This window comes from Uloborus diversus, chromosome 6, assembly GCF_026930045.1.
Source record: "Uloborus diversus isolate 005 chromosome 6, Udiv.v.3.1, whole genome shotgun sequence".
Lineage (NCBI taxonomy): Eukaryota > Metazoa > Arthropoda > Arachnida > Araneae > Uloboridae > Uloborus > Uloborus diversus.
In genome coordinates this window covers 104,626,820-104,642,258 of record NC_072736.1, presented here as the reverse complement: position 1 = coordinate 104,642,258, position 15,439 = coordinate 104,626,820, and the positions used below count along the sequence as shown (strand labels likewise).

Below are 15,439 nucleotides of genomic sequence, written 5' to 3'. Positions count from 1 at the left end.
CATCTATTTTGCAAATATCGCTTGAAAGGGTACCCCCCTTCTTTCGATTCTTTTCTCCTTAAGCCTATATAGATCAACCAATTTCGAAAATTTTCCGGGAGAATTTACCCGATTCCTCCTTTTTCTCAGGTCCTTCCTATGTTGTCAATATAAAAGCCTAAAGATGTCTTTTAACACTTGTAACCATTAGTATCCTTCTTTCAAGGCACATAAAAAATGTGTCAAATTTAGCTTCATTTTACGTTTTACATTTTTCTTTTCTTAGAAATTAAAAACTAGATTTAAAAGCTTAAAGGAGAAAAGGAACTAACGACTAGTGGTAGTTTAATGTCTTTGCTCGACCTCGGAAGAATGAGATCTGGCACTGTTTAATTTAACTTTTTTTCATTCACAGAGGTGGGCCAAAATATTCTTTTGCCGACTGGGCCAAACTCAGCCAGTCCGCCCCTGTATATATATATATATATATATATATATATATATATATATATATATATATATATATATATATATATATATATATATATATATATATATATATATAAAATATACACATTTTTTAAAAAACAAAACAGTATTCAGTGTATAGTAGAAACATATGCTACGCCTTAATTTAAACACAAAATGTGTAAATTTCTAAATATGTTTCAAAAATCACAACAAAGTGGTGAAAAATACATGGCTGCCAAAATATGTTTTTAAGAAAAGATAAAAGAGAAGATGGAGTTGGGATTTAAAAAGGATTATAAAGAAAATTTGCTCAAATAATTAAACGTTTAGACGTAAGAAAGGGAAAAAAGCAAAACTTTATATAAAGATGTATTGTATTTCAAGAAATGAAAATATAAAATATTGCTATCGAAAAATTAAACTCTCAAATGTCTTTGGAACAAAAAAGGTTAAATAGTTTTCATACAACATTTTTAAAATAAAAAAATATGGATGTTACCCAAAAAGGAGGAAGAAAAGTGGTCTCTTAACGTAATTCTTTCCTTAATGGCAGAAAACATTGCTAAATAAATTGCATTTTACTTTGAAAATCTTTAACTTTTAAAAATTGAGGCAGGTGAGTTTCTAATAACCGCCTCTGAACTATAAAATTAAAAATAAGGATCTCAGCGAAAAAAAAAAATAAGGAATTTATCAAGTCTAAAAGGTGAAAAACAAAAAAAGGACTTATTATAAATTCGATACAAGCTATACAAAACCTTATTTCGGCGTTTCCCGCACTACTCTTTTAGTTGAGCTTTTCGTGTAGTTAGGTCATTAATAAAGGGTCCAATTACAAGTCAGACTCTGTTAGTATATTTCTTCAGTGTTATATTAAAAGGATTAAGCTATAATCGGAAAAAATATCGTGATTACGGATTTCTGTTCGGAAATAAAAAATCACTACTTTTGCCCACTTCTGTTTTGCAATAAATTGCTCGACTAAAACGCGATTATATGCGGTATTTATTTTAGTTAAAATTCATTAAAGTTGAACTGTCTTTGCGGCTTTTTCGACTCACACTTAGGGGGTCATTTTGGTGTCAAATAAAAAAATATTAAAAAATAGTCAAATTTTCAGCTCTTTATCTCAAACGCCTTCGAGATTTCAAAAAAAGAACCCTGTTTTTTCAATTTTAATTTTTGTTCCTTAGTAAATTCAAAATTAATAAGTGGGTTTTTTTTCCCTTATTTTCTTTATCTTTACTAATAATAAAGCTGAAAGTTTCTCTGTCTGGATATCTGGATCTCTCTCGGCCTAGGTGAATAGATATCTGTGACACGCATAGCGGTAAACCGTTCGGCCAATTTTCATGAAATTCAGCAAAAAATTAGTTTGTAGCATGGAAATATGCACCTCGAAGCAATTTTTTGTAAATTCGATTTTGTTTCTTTTTCTATGATTTTATTTTTACCACCATTGGTGGATTTTATACCTCTGCACCGAGTGAATCACCATACAATAGACGAGCAAATTATCATTACATGGACGAGCAAATTATCATGACATGGGCGAGCAAATTAACACTGCATATTAGCGAGAAATTCATCATCCATTATTTGTAAATATGCAGATTAACCAAATGATGTTTCCACTACGGTCAAAGCCGTGCGGCTACCGATAGTTAGCAATAAAATACATGAAAAAACATTCTGGTCATGATTGTAAACGAAAAGCTGATTTTTGGCAACAGAAATAAAAATTAAATATTCTTTTTCAGTGTTTTTCTGAAAAGTGTCACTCACCGAATTTTGTCAGAAAATGTCTCTTAAACCATTCTAGATTCAAGTTTTTTCGTTTTTTTTTCACATTTTTTAAAGTGATGGAACACTACAAAAAAAGTTTAATAACTATTTTTTTTTAGTTTTGTGTTTAAACAAATTTGAATAATTTTTAGACCAATACCAAGAAAACCGTAAAAAACTAAGCAGATCCTGCATAAAGTTATTACTGTTGTGACCTCAGAAAAAATCTTTAAACCACCTGAACGCAGTAGCACAAGATGGACTTTCATTATCAAAAGCTGATTGTATCCGTTGAACTCATTCTTTTTGATCTGATCCAAAAAACTTTATGCGGGATCTTAGCTTCTTATGGTTTTCTTTATGCTTTCATATTCAAATTTGTTTAAACACAAAATTATGAAAAAAAAAAAAAACTTTTTAATTTCTTTCGTAATTCGAAAAAAATCCTGAATGTAAAAGAGTATAAAACACATTTTGTTTGACAAAATTTGGTGAGTGACTCTTTTCAAAAAAGCATTGAAAAACTGATTATTATTATTATTTTTTTACTTCGCCAAAATTAAGCTTTTCGTTAAAAAGTTTTGACCATTTTTCATTTTCATGTATTTAATTCCTAAGAATAAGGAAAAAATCGCCTTTCATTAATTTTGAATTTTACTACGGAAAAAAATTAAAATCGGGAAAACAGGTTAAAAAAAAAAAAAACTTCGGAAGTTGTTTGAGATAAAGAGCTGAAAATTTGGCTTTTTTTTCTTATTATTCGACACCAAAATGACCCCCTAAGTGCGAGTCGAAAAAACCGCAAGGGCAGATTCGACAGATAGCTTTTTTTTTTTTTTTTTTGCTTCAAATTATTACTGTCCTAGCTCTGTACCTCATTTCAACCGTTTTTGAAGACTAAAATATGTATCTAGGGTTAACGGTAGCCAAAAGAGACGTGCTGCAGGTTAAAGAGGGACACGAGGTATATAGATATATTTTCCTATCTTGGAACTTTTAAAGCCAATGTTTCCCTCCTGACGTTTTAGGAAACAAATTCTCCATCTGCAATCCACCTTTTCCTTCTATCCCTCTTCTTTTTTTACTTTTTATTTTCAAAACCACAAAGTCTACAGAGGGTCATTCCCAGTTATGGCATAAAGGCATCTGGAGATCACCGTACTCTTGTCTGTAGGCTTAGTTCTTTCTGCTAATCTATTTTTAATTTTACAGGTGTGGTTGAACTTTTTCTTACCTGTTGTGCGAGAAGGGAAAAAGGAGATTTCCAAAATTTTTCTTGTTTGCAGGCGTGCTGTGTGAGGTTTATTTAAAACACGATTGAGCAAAAGTATTCAGAGAAATACGCCTCTTACATGGCTTTATTGACCAATTTCAATGCTTTCCTTAACTTTTAATGAGACAAAAACAAAAAGTTGATTGTTGAACCAAGGTCTTCAAATGTTTTTCTGCCTCCCCCCTTTTCCAGTTTTTGTGTATGGATATTTCTCGTTGTGATGCTGGAAACGTAATAAAAAAAACATTAAATTCTGCATTTCGTTTCAATGGAGTTTTCAAAATATATGAATCTATTGATTGCTTAATCACTCATTTTTACTTCCTTTTACAAAAAAGGAAGTATGGTATTCGCGAAAAAAATTTCACTCAAAAATCGACCTTAATTTCCATTTTGCTCACCCCCGAATGAATGTTGAGTTTTTTTTTTCGACTCGACCACACGTGGATATGTGCCTAGGAACGTACAGACACACGAAATATCCATTTTGACGATCCCCGAGTTAATTACACCGAGTTTTCTAATGGCATCTGTATGTACGTACGTGTGTATGTGCGTATGTATGTCGCATAACTCAAGAACGAAATGTCCTAGAAAGTTGAAATTTGGTATGTAGACTCCTAGTGAGGTTTAGTTGTGCACTTTCCTTTTTGGTTGCAGTCGGATGCTCCAAAGGAGGTCTTTTGCCCCTTTGGGGGGAAGTCATTGTTAATTTCGATGTAAACTCAAGTGGTGTTATAATTTAGAAGGACACTTGGTGATATATCGATAGTCTTTTGGTCGCCAAGTTTTGCCGCCAACTTGGCGACAAATTTGGCGTTTTTTTTGTATTTTTTTTAATCTGGTTTCAATTTGGCCACTGTTGGTGATATTTAGAGAGTAAACTATTGAATCACATTAAAACTGCCAATAATGAGAAAATGACATTAAATTGGAGTAAAAGGAAGTGATGTGATGCACACACACATCAGCTCGTTTTTATTGCAATGCTGAAAACGTTATGAGAGAAATACACGCAGCAGTAAGTGACCGCCCTTACACCGGAACTAAGGCAGAACCACATGCAATATACCGGCAGTATATGCAGCGGCGTACTTAGCATGAGTGACACCGAGGGCGGTTATTTGTGTTGACACCCCGCCTCCGCCCCCTGCAAAGGCAAAAAACAGAAAAAAAGCATTAAGATTCTATGTAAACAAAAAAAAAACGTGAAATTCATACAATTTTCCGAAACAACTACATTTGTGTTACAACGAAATAAAAGTGGGCGAATGTACAAAAAACACACGAAAACTTTGAACGCTTTTTATTAAACGTGCCCTTGGTGAAAATGTGCAGGCCTCCAAGAGGTCTAAAAAGTAAGTGAGTGAATGAAATGTATGGACTCTTAATTATTTCAAACGCGCATATCAAACACTGGGAAATTTAACGGGTTCAGTTTTTTGGTATAAGAGGAAGTCACTACTAAGTCTAAGTATTGACAATATGAACCTAATACTGAGTATAGTATTCACTCTACGGTGTGGGGTGGGGAAGAAGGGGCTCCGGGGTGCCCCCCTCCTCCGGAATATTTTCAAATTTGTAGTTTTAAAAATGTATTTTAGCTTCATTTTTTTTAAAAACTCGCAATTACATTTTGGGGACAACCCCCAGACACCGTGGGCGGGACCCCCGCCCCCTGTAGCAATTCCACTAGTATATGCAACCCAGAAGCTGCAGTTTCGTCCTTGTTACTGACTCATCAGTTGAGGCATGGCACAAAGGCATATGGCAAAAGAATATGAGGTAAGAATTTAGTCCGTTACAAGCATGAAACTGCAGTCTTTGAATGGCATAATTGAATTATAGGTTTATTGCATGTTTACGCATACAGCTTATATTTAATTTTAATGAAGTTTTCAAAGTGTAAAAAAATGAATCTAATGATGAATTATTTTAATTGCTCTTTATTTTAATTTAAACGCGTTGAAACATGGCACCACGGAGATATAATATTGTAATTTGAAACAGTGAAAGAATCAGGATTTGAGTTTTTTAACATATTTTTACTTTTGCCACCTCAACACTGCAAATGCAAGGCTTGTATACACAATACATATGCATCGGCTATTTTTCATTTTATTCATTGCTTCGCACATATGTTTGGTGATTTAAGTTGACTAAAATGAGATAATCTTTAAATAATTGCTTGAACTTATGTTCAATACTTGCTTAACAGACATTAATGCCCTTCCAGTTCAAGGCATTTGCTGTAATTGCAGCGATAGTAAAAATTCAAGTATCCTAATAAAACGAGCTGATGTGCTTCACATGACTTCTTTTTACTCCAATTTAATGTCATTTCCCCATTACTGGCAGTTTTAATGTGATTCAATAGTTTACTCTCTAAATATCACCAACAGTAGCCAAATTGAAACCAATGTCGCCAAATTTGTCACCAAGTTGCCAGAAAAACTTGGCGACCAAAAGACTGGCGATATATCGCCAAGTGTCCGCCAAATTATAACACCACTTGAGTTTACATTGAAAGTAACAATGATTTCCCCCCAAAAAGGGGCAAAATACCCCTTTAGAAACACCCGAATGCAACCAAAAGAGGAGGTGCACAACTAAACTCCACTAGAAGTCAGTTATAGACCTATAGCTCTCACAAGCTGCCTATGTAAACTAAGGGAGCGGATGGTCAACGCGAGACTCATATACATTCTGGAGTCACACCATCTACTATCTTCCCATCAAAGTGGATTCAGGCGCGGCAGATGCACAGTCGACAACCTGCTGCTTCTTGAAACATCAATAAGGGATGCATTTCTTAAACGAAAACATCTTGTGAGCGTATTTTTTGACATTGAAAGGCATATGACCGTACCTGGAGGTATGGGATCCTCAAAACCCTGCACGAGTATGGGTTGCAAGGTAACCTACCAATCTTTCTTTCTAATTTTCTAAGAGATCGAACTTTTCGCGTACGTGTCAAGCTTGTTTTGTCGTATACCTTCATCCAAGAAGAAGGAGTCCCCCATGGAAGTGTGCTAAGCGTAACTCTTTTTATAATCGCAATCAATAGCTTAATTGATCAACTGCCTCCTGCTGTAAAGGGTACCATGTTCGTTAATGATTTTCAAATTTCTTTTTCTTCATCGAGCATGAGTATCATTGAAAGACAACTTCAAATAGCCATCAATTGAGTATCACAATGGGCGGAAGAAAATGACTTCTCTTTCTCTGTTCAAAAAACCTTCTGTATTCATTTTTGTCGTAAAAGAGGTCTCCATCCTGATCCAAATCTTAACCTTAATAATCAACCAACAGCTGTAAGGGATCAGGGAAAATTCCTGGGTCTCATACTTGATAAAAAACTCAAATTTGTACCGCACATACAAGAGCTGAGAAAAAAATGCTTATTGAAACTAAATATCCTGAAAGTCTTAGCAAACACATCTTGGGGTGCTGATACAGAGTCTCTGTTGAGAATTTACAGGGCTCTTATACACTCAAAACTTGATTATGGATGTCAAATTTATGGCTCTGCAGCGAAGAGCAATCTGAAAGCCCTAGATCCAATACATAATCAGGCACTGCGCATTTGCACAGGAGCCTTCCGAACCTCACCTATAAATAGCCTTCATATATGAACAATCTCTAAACAATAGACGTCTCCAACTTTCTTTAAATTTTTACTTTAAAACAAATTCTTTCACTAATCATCCAATACATCTACATATTTTTAATCCATTTAATGTTGTTTCATTTCTTTATGGTCCTTCGATGACCCCAACATTCGGGATTCGAATGCGCCGGGTACTATCAGACTTACAGCTACCAGATTTCAAAACTGTCAACACAATAAAACTAATCGAACCATGGTGCGAAGTAAAACCTTCTATAATTAATGATTTCTCAGAATTCCCCAAACAAACTACTACCGATTCAGTTTATCAACAAATCTTTCATGAGATCAAAAGCAAATATTCTGGTTATAAAGACATTTTTACTGACGGATCAAAAGCAAACGATCACGTCGGCTTTTCCACAATAATTGATGGTCAGGTCACTGCAGAAAAACTAAACCCATCGTATTCAGTATTTACCGCTGAAATAAAAGCTATATTTGCATCTCTTCAATCCATAGCTCAATCCAACCACAAAAAGTGGGTGATATATACTGACTCAAAGAGTTCAGTGGAAGCCATCACTCACTGCAACAATAATAGCCACCCCATAGTCATTCAGTCATATAATTTGTACAAAAATCTTATGCAAAATCATTTTCGTGTTCTCTTTTGTTGGATCCCTGGTCATGTGGGCATTACAGGCAATGAGGCTGCCGATGCAGCTGCCAAAAATGCAAACACCATGCTCGATGATAGTGTTCCTTTTTATGACATTAAAAACGCAATTTCTGAATGCCTTAACACACATTGACAGCAGACATGGAATATTGAAAAACTAAATAAATTACATTTGATACAACCGTCGGCTAAAAGTTTCAAATCAATACAACTTTCCAGGAGAGAACAAGTTTTATTAAGTCGTCTTCGCATCGGTCATACTATGTTCACCCATAAATACCTATTATGCCGTGAACCAGCTCCAACTTGTATAAAATGTAATGTCAACCAGACAGTGTTGCATATTTTATGCAACTGCCCAAACTTTAATCAAATGCGTTTTAAATATTTTAATGATTTTAATCCATCTTTGAAAGACTTGCTGGGGGACCCACCCCATCGCAATTTGTACTTCTTCCTCCAGGAGATTGGATTCTCCTTTTTAATTTAGTGTTCGTCCCACCATTATGCGATTTCGTCCTTTCCTTATTATTCAAGATATTGTTTCATCTATTTTTTCTTACATGTTTTTAACGTTTATATGTTTTTAAGGCTGTCCTTTTTTAATACTAGTACTTGAAGGTTTATGCTTTTCACTACAAAATATACTTACTTTTACTTTTTTGACTTATTCTTAAATGAAAAATAAATAATGTATAACAAAAAACCGTTTGGCGCAGTATAGCCCTCAAGGGCTCCTGCGGAAAAAAAATCAAACCAACCACCCAACCAACCAACTACGTACCAAATCTCAACTTTCTAGGACTTACTGTTTTTGAGATATGCGACATACATACATACGTACATACAGACATTACGAGAAAATTCGTTGTAATTAACTCGGGAATCGTCATAATGGATATTTCGCGTGTCTGTACGTTCTTAGGCACTTATCCACGTGTGGTCGAGTCGAAAAAAAAACTCAATATTCATTCGGGGGTGAGTAAAATGGAAATTAAGGTCGATTTTCGAGTGAAAATTTTGTCGCGATTACAATTAAAAAAAATAAAAAAAGAAGGAAGAAAATAAGAGTCTTAAACTGCGCTTAAAAAAACGTAAATCAAAACGAAAATAAAAAGGAATAAATGAGTCAATAACTATAAGTGAAAGAAGATGAGAGTCCCCGTGATGCTACTTAAAAAATTGTAAATTAATCTGTAGAGAGAAGTTAAAGTTAAAATAGCAAGATACATTTAATTAAGTTATTTAGTTATAAAATATACAAAAGGCTATAGGAAGAAGGCACCAAATTAATACAAATTCGTAATTTCGAAATTGTAATAGCGCTGAAAAGTTGCGAATTGTACAGACAATTAAGGGAACATAAAAAGGAACAAGTACCAAAATCGGTCAACATCTTCCAGTCGTGCATAGGTTCCTAAAGTTGAACAAAATAATAATAAATAAGTTTCAAAAACAATGAGCTTTGTTCTACCTCATTATCGATTCGCGTGGAAAGATACTACGGCTATCATATTTTAATACAAATAATTTACTGAACACGAAAAATGAGTGAAAATAACTTTTTCCCAATTTTCGCAAATTTTGGGGCTTATACGTGAAAGGAGGATGTCAACTGATCTAAACCAAATTAAAACAGATTGTTAAAATGTGGCAGTTAATTCGTAGCAGAATTTTTCGGCCATAAAGTTATTGCTCATTTATTAATAAGCGATTTAATTTTGACAGCAAAATGTATTTTAAGGGTCTTTTTACTGAAATTTATTGCTTAACGGCTTTCTCTGGGAGGGAATCATGCAATAAATCTTGACGTTGAGTTCCATTTTGTCTTGTTTTATATTTTGTTAAATGCTTATTTTGATGTTTAAGCTGTCTGCTCTCCATTTTCATTGATTTTACTGGGTATCTTTACATCTAGAAGCTCTCACCTTTGAATTGAAAAAGGGGTTCCTTGAAACTCCGAAACACATGTATTCTGCAATCTTGTTTATTTGTGATAAACGACGTTGGATATTTCCTGTTAAAGTCTAGCACAGTTTGGTAACACGTTTTGACATTTTTTCCCGTTCTGTTTAATAACGCACATTATGCTTTTAGCTTAAATCAAAATCAAAAAGGAAACTTACCAGGGAGGCATCTGGGCATTTTATTCACAGCCCATTCTCCGTACCAACATCTCAGAGTCTCAGGGCCTAAGGGTTGAAATCCTTCTTCGCAACTAAAGCTCACTACTTCACTGTGATCCACAAAACTCTTTGAAGTTACTTCTTCGTTAAAATGATGGTAAATTCCATGGGAAGTGTACGGAATTCGGCAGGGTGCTGCGGAAATTTTTCTACTTGAGAATACTGAAAGCATTGTCATTCACTAAAATAAAAGTTGAGTGATATGGTAGAAATGAACAAATTGTGATGAACCTTAGCCAAAGGAATTAGCTATCGTGGATCGAAGAAATTAGTTATTGGGAGGATTTTTTTCTTCTTTATTTTTTATTTATTTATTTTTTCCTTTTTTTTCCATCATAATTACTATTTTATCTATAAATTCTTGAAAGAGAAAAAAAAAACGAATTATTCAGACCTATTGATAAAGTATGTTAAATAATCAAAAATTATGCACATTGTAAAGTGCCAATATCAATGTTTCTTCTGGGGTCATCTTCGTGTAAAAAAAGCATCCAATCAAAGTTTCTAAAGGAGACCCATTTTTTTCTCGTGATTAGAAATTAGCTTAAAATTAAGGCTTTTGTATCAATTTTTTAACATATATCACTTGTATTTTCAATTTACTTACTTCATCTAATTCAATCAGTCAAATTCTGTGTTTTAAAAATAAATAAAACCATTTTTTACAGTAAATATAGTGCCAGCATTAACATTTTGAATTTAACACCTTATTCCTGATTCTTAAAATCTGAAATTTAAATTTTGCACTTATTTCTCTGTTTATTTCAAAGATATAGCCTTTTATTTGATGTATCACCACGTGATCTCACCTGACCCAACTATTTTTATTTATTTAATGTTCACTTTTAATTTTTTTATATGTTGAAGAAAAAAAATTATTGAAAACTTAAATGTATTGCTGGATTTTGCTGCTAAAACTTGTTATAATCAACAACTTAGCGACAATATAAGATTTGGCATTTATTTTGTTGCAAGATAGTCGACTGTTTGATATCGACAAAGTCACATACTAACTGCAGCATAAATTTCATTATTTTTTCTCTATTTTTTCAACACACATTTGTTGAAACCAAACATTTTTCATTGGGAACCATTATTTCGAACATAAAATTATTGATTTGTTTTGCAGATTCCAAGTTTATACAAAAGAAAAAAAAATAATAAGATCAAGGATGTCAAAGAACACAATTAAAAAATATTGCAATAATGTAAGGAATATCAGGTCCGAGGTTTTTTTTTTTTCTTTTTTCCTAAAGCTCCCATTGTTATACATCAATGGAGAGAACTTCTTAACACCGAAGCACGACCTTTGCATGTCATGGCAGAAAATAAATTATTTTTGCCAAAACATTTGGACGAAAATTCTTTGAATTGTAATTGAGCAGAATATCCATTAGTACTCAACAATATTGACAAATGTAGTCGGCAATTGTTGTTTTTAACCTCATACAATTACATTCTAGAAGATGGCCTTTTCCTCGAAAGTTTCTATTACGCCTATCTGCTACGCTGTGATGTTTTCAGTATATATTCTTTTCGCAAACAAGTTCCTCTACTTATATACCAAAAGTATCATTTAAATATGATATAGATAGGTAAACTTTCTTAACTGTCTTTTTCACTCATTAAACCATATAGTGATATAAGTAGTTATTTTGTAATGAAATTTTGACCCAAAACAAATATTTGATAAAAAGATATATAACTTTACAATCAATGAACTTGTCTACTGATAACATTAAAAAAAGCAAGAAAGAAGTACCTTTGGTCACCTGTGCAACGATCCTACAGTGGGTAGCCAAGTTATTAATGGAAACTACTCAAATTCTCGTATTTTCAAGTTTACATTCATTTTTTAAGAAATAAGAACCGAACCGCATTTTTTTTTATTTTGCATAGCTGCTGGTATCCTTATTATTGTTTTTAGAAGTGGCAACAATACAAATTTACAAATGTATGAGGTTGTTCCAGTTTTAGTCCTTAGTGAAAAAAGACTGCTGTTGTGGTGTGGTTATATAAAGAATTCTAGAATTATTTCTTCGAAAGTTTTGGTGTCTGCTACAGTTAATACGCAAGTAACGCTTATTAGTAAAGCAATATTGCTACATTTTGCAATTAAATTTCAATATTTGGTTTGTGTTATTGTTTTTTAAGAATGGGCAATGCTTTAGACATTTCCAGAAAGCTATTGCACATTTATCAGGTTTTTCTAAATCAGTTGTTGCACTCATCAAAAGCTTAAAATTGACCAAAACAAGTTACTGAACGCAGATTGAATAGACAAATATAACAGCAAACGCATCAATGCTCCTTGTACTGGTCGTAGAAGCAGGGATATGTACTTTTTTTGGATATTTAACACTCTCTAATAAACATTCTTGATGGAATTCTTCCCCCAGGTGGTGTCGCACGCCGTAACGTACACAGGTAAAATAAATTTTTTTCGACCAAAATGCTAAAATTCAAGTTGTCGGAGAAGCAAGCCTATAAAACATTTAACTAATCAAAATAATAACATATTTTGTTAATAGCACTACTTACAAATAGTGCTTCCACGTTTTCAGTCCCCAACAGTCATTATTTTAGATGTTTTGCCCACTGTAGAAGCTTTTTCTCAGCCTCGGTGTGGCGTGTTTTTTTTTTTTTTTTTTAATTCTTCGACCAATTGCCTCCGCACAGTCCTGGTGGAAACTTTAATGCTCTGTTCACTCATAAGTAAGACGGACTACATTCCTTTTGTGATTTTTGAAGGAAATATCACTATCTGTGGCCGGTACGAGCATTGATGATGTGTTTTCTGCCACATTTTCCGAAGTGATCCATTTTCAGTGGCATATTTTGGGCAATTTTAATTTTTATATATCCAACTTTTGACCTAAAAACACATGTTATATTTGCAATACCACTCTGGGTATGTGTGGAAGGAAGTAGAAATGCTTGTATTTCCCTACACATTCTAGGAGACATGTTTGAAGCCTTGTCCATTCTTGAAAAAACAGTTTTGACAGTATCAAGCAACAATATAAATCAAATGTTGAAATTTAATCGCAAACTGAAGTAAAATTGCTTTTTTAATAAGTGCTACAGCAGAGACCAAAACTTTCGACATGACAACAGCGGTTTTTTTCTCATTAGAGACTAAAACTGGAATAACCTCAAATATTTGTAAAATAAAGCAAACTGGTAGTGTTGCCACTTCTATAAAACAATGATAATTATACCAGCAGCAATTCAGAATTTTTTAAAAAATTGTGGTTCGTAGTTTATTTGTTCAAAAAGTGAGCCTAAACCTCAGAATTTGAGAAGTGTCCCTAATAATTTAACCACCCACTGTATGTTTTGACGAATATCTGCATCGTTGGAGCACTGAATGGAATTTTTCTTATAAAACAAATACTAGTTGTTAAACTTTCAGCCAACACTTGTAGTTGTTGCCTTGTATTCCGACGAGTATTTAACAAATAATAAACATTTCCACGTCACATCAAAAATTCAAAAAAAATATTGATTGCTATTTTAAAATTTGTGGCAAATATTTTTAGTCCCAAATTGAAGTTTGAATTCATGAACGACGTGTGAAATGTAAGTTTTGCTTTTATATTTTTTTCTGTAGCTATCTATGTGTTTTCTTAGGAAAAAAATAGAAAACCGTGACTACAATGTTAATGATATTTAACAAATAGTCCCTCTAAATCTAAATTATTGAAAAATAGGTGATAAAATGAAAATTAGTTTTTTGATGAATTATTTAATAACTGTTTTTAAAAGCTTTTTCATTTAAAGTACATAAGGCGCAAAAAAAAAAAAAAATCATTTGTTACCTAGAATTTTTATTGCTTACTTTTCAAGAATGATCGAACTATGGGTGATTCAACCACTCCACTCGGAAACATTGGGCTAAGCATTTCGTTACATTTATAAATTTATACAAAATAATATTGGGCGAAAAATAAAATGATAAAATGCTAATGTAGCAGAATTATTTTACTTGAGTGATATAATGAAGCAAAAAAAAACGTTTTTCCGATAATCTTTTTAAGTGCTGTTTTTATAATGAAGTTTACCTGTCACGTGCCAGACACATTTTTCGTCATCAATATTAGACTTCTTAGTTTAAGCAAAATACTCCCCGAATCGGTTCTTGCTTTTTTGAAAATATATCATGTGCTTTGCTTTCCTGCTGATTATTTTATCGTGTTAGTTTCAAAAAGGAACAAATAATTGGCCACTCCACAGAACAATGAACATTTTGTCTTTCACGTGACAGGTCTATATTTTATTGTAAAAATAATACAGTGAAATCCTGATTGCAACGAATACTACGAAATATCCGTTTGAACTGAATACATTATTGGACCGGATTAATTAAATTTCTAATGCATTGCTTGATGTCCGTCACAACAACAATCCCGTAACAGCAAACAAAAGTTGCTTTCCTTTGGGGTTTGTTGTAACGAGATTTCACTGTATGCAAATAAACATTCTTTTTTTGCCTAAGAAATCACTCAAACATGTGTGATTACTCAGGCAGGAAAAAATTGCCTATTACATGTTTTGAAATGTAATACAGTGAAACCTGTGTATAACGATACTGTTTATAACGATTACCTGTCGATTACGATATTTTTTTAGGTCCCAACAGTATCGTTGTAGACAGGTTTTACTGTATAGAGCTGTAACACTCAGGACGTACTGTTTGCTTTCGTGGAATGGCCACTTTGTTGACTTGTAAAAGATATTTCAAGAAGCTCTCGTGTGAAAAATAATTTTCAACTTCAAATATAAAGTTCTGTTTTTAGTCAGTGTAACGAGCTACAGGTTGGGATTTCTCGAAAAAACTACAATTTGGGAATAAACCAAGTACACATAATACCAAATTCGGCAATGCTGACAGTGACACGTACGCAATTTACGTACTCGTGACACATTCTGGCTTCTTAGGCCTCCATCTTCCTGCAGCACATCTGGCCGTTTTGTTACCAATGTTTAGGGAATATCCCCATCCGCACGTGACGCGAATGACAGCACCCCTCGATGCCATCAAGTTGGGTCCTCGGCCTTTCTTAACAACAGTGACGTCCATCCAGGGTGTAGACTCAACAGGTTTGCATATACCTGTTGAAAAAGAAATAGTAAATCCCACGTCATTACAGAAGTTTTACTCCAAGTGTACTTAAAACTTTTTTCATAGTAATACACTTGTTTATATTATAAAAGTAGATAACTTTTCAAGACTTACGTAGTATGGTAAAGTTCGCAAAAAATCTTAAGAATATCAGCTCATTCTAGTGTGTAAAAGTCTGTAGTAAAATTGCCAATATGAAACTACGAAATCTTATGTATGCATAAGTATGCAATAAAAAGTCCGGTACGTAGCTTAAATTGTCTGTATGCAAAAGTATGTGGTACAACTGTCTGTATGTAATTACGTTAATTCCAGTGTGAAAAAGTGC

The 15,439-nt window shown here is 33.3% G+C and overlaps 1 protein-coding gene across 1 annotated transcript in view; it reads right to left on the bottom strand.

The window, feature by feature from the left end:
- The window catches only part of LOC129224904 (sushi, von Willebrand factor type A, EGF and pentraxin domain-containing protein 1-like), a 149,274-nt gene that overhangs the window by 16,070 nt on the left and 117,765 nt on the right, over positions 1 to 15,439 (bottom strand). Inside the window, exon 11 of the mRNA XM_054859450.1 lies at positions 14,904 to 15,101. Coding sequence (XP_054715425.1) covers positions 14,904 to 15,101 — 198 coding nt within the window. The remainder of the gene's footprint in view (positions 1 to 14,903; positions 15,102 to 15,439) is intronic.